The sequence below is a fragment of the Leptonychotes weddellii genome, chromosome 4 (assembly GCF_054177405.1).
Source record: "Leptonychotes weddellii isolate Sample4059 chromosome 4, ASM5417740v2, whole genome shotgun sequence".
Lineage (NCBI taxonomy): Eukaryota > Metazoa > Chordata > Mammalia > Carnivora > Phocidae > Leptonychotes > Leptonychotes weddellii.
The window spans coordinates 161,074,830-161,082,114 of record NC_138372.1 but is presented as its reverse complement, the minus strand read 5'-3'; the positions used below and the strand labels follow the sequence as shown (position 1 = coordinate 161,082,114).

At 55.5% G+C, this 7,285-nt stretch overlaps 1 protein-coding gene across 5 annotated transcripts in view; it reads left to right on the top strand.

Annotated features, from left to right (window-relative positions):
• Positions 1–759: 759 nt before the first annotated feature.
• CYRIB (CYFIP related Rac1 interactor B) overlaps positions 760–7,285 on the top strand; it is a 148,698-nt gene continuing 142,172 nt past the window's right edge. For 2 of the 5 annotated variants that reach the window (XM_081816553.1, XM_081816552.1), the window contains exon 1: positions 2,501–2,721. Coding sequence is in view for 3 of the 5 variants with exons in the window: in XM_081816547.1 (XP_081672673.1) it covers positions 1,063–1,297 (235 nt within the window). In the remaining 2 variants the exon portion in view is untranslated. Of the gene's footprint in view, positions 1,000–1,029; positions 1,298–2,378; positions 2,479–2,500; positions 2,722–7,285 lie in introns of those variants that run through there. The other 3 variants (XM_081816548.1, XM_081816547.1, XM_081816549.1) reach the window with 3 other exon arrangements.

Sequence of the window (7,285 nt, the reverse complement as noted above, 5' to 3'; positions counted from 1 at the left end):
TCTTGGACTTCCCCACCTCCAGAACCGTAAGAACCAAATGTTTGTTGTGTAGGCCCCCCAGGCTCTGGTGTTCTGTTGCGGCAGCCCAAACAGCCCGAGGCACTCGGCTTCTGTCTGTCGCTGCGTGGGGAACAGAGCAGACCACTGTAGGGGTGAACTGCCCTGGGTGTTCCCAGGCACTATCCCCAGGTTCCATTTGCTTAAATTTGTCACATCTATCAGGACCTGATTGGATGAGCATGATCAGAGGCCAGAATCATCCTCTTAGCCTCACCGTATCCAGTGAGTGGAGACTCATACACACGAGTTGGACTCTTCATCTCAGATATCTCTGAATTCAGTGTAGTGCAGGGTGAGCATGATCCAGCCCCTGCACACAGCTTCACCTATTCTTCCCTGCTTCCCACCCCCCTACATTTACACTCTATGTTAACATTCACTCCAAACTGTTTGCAGTTCCCAAGCATGCCAGAAAGGTCTTTACCTCTATGCCTTTTATAATTATGATGATGATAATTACAATGCTGAGAGCACTCTCCTGGGTCTTACTAATGGGCTAGGTTCTACATATGTGTTGTTTCATTTACTACCCCCAACACAACCTAATGAAGCAGTTATTGTCAATCCCATTTAATAAATGAGCAAACTGAGGCCAGGAGTGAAGAGCTGGGCTTTGGAGCCAGACAATCTGGGTTCATGCCCAGCTCTACCGCTAGCTAATTAGTCTGACCTTGGGCAAATTCCATCTCTCTCTCTCCACTTTGGTATCTTGCATAACACTGAGCATGATGAACCTGCCTCGTGGGGCTGTTCTGAGAATTAAATTAGATGGGCACAGCATTTGGCAATCGGTTAGAACTTCAGAAATGTTCGGAATTATTAATGCCCACTTTGTAAGCGGCCAAGAAAGAAACGGACTCAGCTCAGCTCTGATTCCAACCCTTTTGCTACTCAAGTTCCTAGTTCAAGACCCAGTTGGGTCACCTCCTCTCCACCTTGGTGAGGTGGGCCTCCATTCCTCTCTTTAGAGATGAGGGCACTGATGCTCAGGCAAGCTTCCAGATGCTTCTTTTTCACTTTGCCGAAATGCCTCTCAGAACTTCTAGGAAGAGTTTTATGATCTTCTGCCCTCTCTGGGGCTCCCTCCCTTCCAAGTTGAATAGACACCCCTCCCCCTCTGTCTCCTCTGTGAGCTGTCATCTGGGCTGCTTTCCTGCAGATACAGGGCCGGGAGCCCCTTACAAGTCTTGTTGGAATCGGATCTTCCCGGGGCCCCAGCTCCTAGCACTGGGCCTGGGTAAGAGAAAAGGGTTTAGACATCTTTGTAAAAGAAACCCACGGGTTATAATCAGGTAAGTCAGCACTTGATATGATATGGGCACATCCCAGCCCCCAACTCATCCAGGATAGCTGGAGGTGGAGGGTGGAAAGACACTGAAGGCTTTTGATGTAACTCTGGACGCCCTGCTGGAGGTCAGTGGAAAGATACTTTAAAGAACATTGTCTATATTCCTGAGAAATGTGGCTGAATTTCAAGACAACGATAGGATGGGCTTGAGGGCTGGGGGAGCAAGGCAGAGGGAAGAACATCAGATCAGTTCCCTAGGCATGTTGTGTTGTTACATGGAGAAAAATGTATTCTTTGCCATTATGGACAAGGGGAAAGATGGGGACTCTATAATACCCGACACTGTTATTATAGAGAGGAGCCTTCTGTCTGGGAATTTCTGTACTAAAAGTCCTCGGAGAGCCATTCATGATGGCACCCATACGCCCCCCCTCCCCTGGCCCTGCTTTATTTTTCTTCATAGCACTTAGTCCCACCAGACACATCAGATATTTGCTTATTGACTGTCCCCGTCCCCCCCCCCGTGCTCCCCCTCCCCGGCCTCCCAGGCCAGAATTTGGTTTGGGTTCCTGGCTGTGTCCCCAGGGCCTAGAACAGTCCCGGCACTTAGTAGGCCCTCAATAAATATCTGTTGCCTTCCGAATGTTTTGAATGCCCACGCTGTCACCGACCCCGCTGCGAGGTGGGCCGGGCGGCATCATTCGGGAGCACAGGGGAGGGGGAAGCGGCCCAGGGCAGGACCCTGACGGCCTGAAGGTCGGGAGGCTCGCGCTGAAGCCGGAGACCCGTCCGACAGGCTGTGACCTTGGGCCAGCCCTGCGCCTCCCGAGTCTGGGGTTTCCTGGTCTGGGCCAGGGGGGCGTCAAGCGCCCCCCCCGCCGCAGCGCGCCCCACGCACCGGCTCATCCGCCTGCCGTGACTCGCCCAAGGTCACCCCGCCGCGGTCTCCCCCCTCCCTGGCCCCCCGGCCCCCGCCGTGGGTTTTGGGGTGGGGGCCGGCGCGGGGCGGTCCCGGGGCGCCGCGCGCGCTGACGCCGGGCCCGCGATGCGGCGGGGACGGGGCGCGGGGGGAGGCGGCGTCGGCGAGCGTCCTCCTTTTGTGCGAGCGCCGGCGGCTCGGCTTCTCGAAGGTAAACAGCGTTTCCTCTTCCTCCTCGAGGCGTCTCTTCCTTTTATAGTTATTTCTCGCCTGGCACTCGCCGGGGCCGCTGCTGCTGCTGCTGCCGCCGCGGCGGGGGCCGCTCGCGAACCTGTGGCGGTGACGTGAGACCGGCCAACCCGGAAACGGCGGCGGCGGCGGTGCCCGAGGCTCCGAGGCTCCTGCGCTCCAGCGCCCGCGGCCGCGCTCCCCTCGCCGCTCGCCCGGCCGCCAGGTACGTGCCCGGGGCCCCGCCGCGCCGCCGCCCCGGCCGCCCGGCTCACCCGCGCGCCCCCGGAGCCGCCTGCGCCCGGCGCGGGTGCGGGTGCGGGTGCGGGCGCGGGGCGCGCGCGACGGGTGCGGGGACGGGGGTGCGGGCCGGGCGGGCGGCGGTGGGAGAGGGGGCGCCGCAGGGGCGGGGGCGGCGCGGGGGGCACCGGAGGACGCGGCGCGGGCGGCGGGGCGCGGGGGGCGCACACGCCGCGGGGCCGCCGCCCGGGTCCACCCAGCTGCGGGGAGCGCGCGGCGGGGCCCCGCGCCGGGAGGGAGGGGGCGTTCGGGATGGCTGCCCCCCACCCGCACCCCGAGACCTCTCCTGCGCGCCAGGTGAGGGCGCAGGGTCTAGCCCCGGCTCTGTGCAGCCCCCTGCCAACTTGCATGGGGGGCTGGAAAGCCAGTCGCTTCGAATAGAGGAACTAGAGGGGGTGAACAAAATCTCCATTGGCCTTAAGACTTCCTCCTGGGGTAACCACCCGCCTATGTTTAAAGAGCACTTCCTCTTTGCCCTTTATCTTTTCCTCATCTTTTTTTTTAAATGGAAGTTCAGTGCAACCGGGTGGATGCCCTTGCAGCCTGCAGGGCTTTCCTGGGGCGATGTTCACACACAGTGGGTCTCGAACCTGTGTGTCCCGTGTTGAGGGTGGGAGGGAAAGAGGAACCGGGGACTTCCCTGGTCGGAGCCCGGGGCGGGGCGGGGGAGGCTTTGATCCCCACCCTGCTGCAAGAAATGGAGCCGATGGGGGAGGGGTTGAGCGGGAAGGAGGCCCCGCTGGGGAGTATCACGTGGACTTTGCACCTATGTTTAATTCCTGGCCCTGCCACCTTACTAGTGTGTGACCCTGGACAAATCGTTTACCCTCTCTGAGTCTTGGACTGCTGTCTGTAAAATGGGTGCTTTGAGTAGGGCCTAGAGAAAGTGAGCGTTGACTTCCTGGCCTGGAGGGGGCGCAGTAATGGGAAGTGTCATTGTCAGTCGCCTCCCCTCTAATTTCTGCATCCCCACTGCCTAGAAGGGGTCCCTGGGTACATGGGAGGCTCTGGGTAGATATTTGTGAAATGAAGAGCTGGATCGTGAATTTTGAGAAGTGAGTGGGGGTGGGTCTACATTTTGGCTTCCGTGCCCAGTAACATCCATTCCACAATCCCCAGAGAGCCACATTTTGCCACCTGGGATCTGTGTAATCCATCCCCTCCCCCGAGGAGGATTATCTTGTGAAAATATTGATTCCTTGTGAAAAGGAGCTTAAACTCTGACTTTGAGCCTCTCCTATTCTGGAAGGATTGCATTCTGTGGAAAAGGAAGCATCATTTTGATTGCCACCACCAGATGAGTGTCGGAGGAGGGTTGCCAGGGCTAACACCTGGGCTGTTTTCCCAGACTTGGGGGTTCCTGGTAAACATGGAGGAAGCCGGGGAGAGGTGGTTTTCTTCCTTGGTGGGGCATGCAGGAGAGGTCAGCTGGCCCGAGTTTTCTTCCTGGGGAGGCCCGTTGGAATTTGCATTTTCCAGACCTTGCCAGACTTTTGGCATGGGGAGGAGCAGTGCGTGTGCTGAAGGAGAGCAGTGTGGGTTAAGGCACAGGGGGACTTGGAAGTGGCCTTCAGGTGAAGGCCCGGTGTGGGTTTCTGCACTTCACTTTGGGAGATTTTCAAGTAATTTCGCTTTCTTTTACAGCTGACCCTTCTTTCTCAGCTCCCAAAGGCTTCTGTGCACTTCTCTTAGGATCTGAGCTGTGGCTTTTTTCACATCCGGAGGGCAGGAGGTGAGACTGGGTGCTCCTAGTATTGTAAGAGGCAATAACAGGCCCCTATGTGCTGCAGCGTGCTGCCGTTTGGACACGGGCAGATTCGTTTTTAAGACGTGGACTGGTCACGGTTACCGGTGAAGGAGAGGTTTGATTCTTACTTTGCAAGACTTGGCGAGGGTGCAGGACTTGGCCCCAGACCCTCAGCCGGAAGCAGCCGATTCAGCATCCTCGCCCGTCTTCCATCCACAGCGCGCTCTCCCTTTCTTCTGTGGGCTCTGCTCCCTTCTGAATGGCCTTTGTGTTTCCCTGGGCACCTGGCAGGCTGTCTGGCATGTGCTTGTCTATACGGTACACGTTTTGTGACCGACGAACAAAAGAGACATGGTTTCCCCCTTGCTCTTTACGGAGGTACATTTGGTCTCCACCTCAAGGTCCGGGCACTGGCCTGTAAGTGACCTTGAGATTGTTCTTTGGCAGTTCTTCCCAAGTGCATTTTGATTCCCTGTTCTGGAAGCGTGTTCTCTGACAGCTCTACTTCAGGATCCAGAGACAGTGACAGGAGGGACTCTAGAGGGAAGCCAGTGTCACGTGGCCTCGTGCTGAGCTTTGCTGCCGCCTCCTTGTCTGAAGAGACCCCATCCCGTGGCTTCGGCAGCCTGGGACTTGGCCGTCTTCAGGGAATCCATCTTCCGGCAAGTGCTGTGGAGGCAGTGTTGAGTTAGTGACAAATCAGATTTAAAATGGGTCCACCGTAGCTACACGCCGGTCAGGCAGCCTTAGGGAGGTCGCTCCACTCCTGGGACCCCCTTTTCCTCATTGGTGAGCAGGCAGAATCATCCCCGCTCCAGCCGGTCCACCTCACAGGCTCCTGAGTGAGAGGGCAAGACCCAAATCCACACGTTCACCTTTGCTTCTTACTACCCCATCGGCCTGTCACCAAGGGTCAGAGCCTCAGTGTTCTCATTTGTAAAATGGGACCGTGCAGCGTGGGGTTGTTCTGCTCATGCAGTAATGTGACGCCCGTAGCCGAGACCCCTGCTAAATGGTGATCATCATCCGTTTCCTCAACTGGAGCTTCTCAAAGGCCAGCCCCATGTCTCTGTTTTAACTTGACTTGGAGCTTCTCCAGAGAAGTAAATTGAGGCGAGAGGGGGGCTGGCTGATTTTATTCTTTTTCACCTTCCCTATCTGGGACACTTGATAAAGGCCCGATGAAGAAAACATCATTAAGATGGTGTTTTTCATCCATTTCTGAGGGCAAAGGTCTTTTTTTTTTTTTTTCACTCTCTCATAAAGTTAACTCTTGAGGTGCTCATGGCACTCACTTCCTGTGTTCTCATCCCCTTTGCATGGACGCCTTCCAGCTTTAACACCAACACCTGAGTCCCTCAGACTCTCAGATGGACAAAGGTCCCGTTGCTTGGGAATGAAGTTTTTGACGGTCTGAGGAGTGACCGGCCTCACCAGGTTGAAAGAAAGATAGTAACTTTGTAGCCAAGAACGCATGAGGTTAAGGGCAATTATATTTTCCTGTCGTCCTTGTCCACTTGGCCTTAGGGCCCAGACTGCCTGGGTACACATCCTGGTTCTGCTGCTTACTAGCTCTGTGATCTTGGGCAAGATTTGTCCTCTCTCTCTGGGCCTTCTTCAGCTTGAACGTGAGGGTTGTGAAGATCAACTCTGAGGTCCCGTGCAGTGCCTTCCAGCACGGTGCACGGCGCGTAGCAGGTGCTCGGCCAGTGTGGGTTCCTCTCTCCCCCTCCCCAGGGCTCTGTCCATCCCCACCCCTGTCCCATTGTCCTGTCCCGCTACTATTCCCCTGGGAACTGAGTCCTGGGCTGACGGCTTCTTCCAAGATTCCAGTTCAAGGCTCCATGCTTTCCCAAACCAGTCGTTGACTGGCCATCATATGGCACTTCCACTGAATGGGAAGATAATTGTGCCAGAGCTAGTCAAGAAGAGTAAATCAGGGAGTCACTGAGTTTACGTTCCGTCCCATTGATTTTTTTTTCTCCTTTCCAAAGACTTACTAGCTGCCATCTGCTCTGAGGGAAGGAGACATCATGTTCGTAAATATATAAATAATCGAAGTCAACGAGGAGAATTGTTTAAAGAAGTGTGGCTGAGAGTGATTTTAATAAATATTTAAGATGATCTGAAACTATTAGAGGAATTGCAGGGTTTATTAAAAAACTGGGAAGCGTGTTTTGGAAAACTTTCTTTTCTTTCCAAGTTGAATAAATGTCAAGGGTAGAGAATGAGAGAGGAGCATATTCTGAGCATGAACACAGGGCCCGTGAGGGGCAGGTGGCCCGCCGATCTGCTTGTCTCTGTTGGGGGACGTTGGCATCTGGGCAGTCATCCGTTTACAGGTTCTGACAGGTGAGGAGGGTGACGGTAGCCAAATCCACAGAGCCAAGGGTAAGGGACCTCAGCATTTTCGAGAGCTGCTTGAGCTTCCTTGAGACTCGGGGGGTGGGGGTGGGGAGCCAGCAGGTAACACAAGCCAGGAATCACCCTAGGGCCTGTACATTTCAGATCCTATTTGTGGGAGTCCGTGGCAGTCTTCTAGAAGGTTCCTAAGACAGATCTCTTTTGGCTAATGACGGGCTACATTTTAGTGAGTCCTGCTAAGGCCCATAAGTTGGAACGCTTCTAGGTGGTCAAAGCAAGGGATGTGGGGTGGGGGCAAGTCAGAGCTGGGGAGCATCTTGGAACAGTGCTCCCCAAACTGGAGTGTGCCCCCAAATCACTTGGGGGTTCCTTTGCAGAT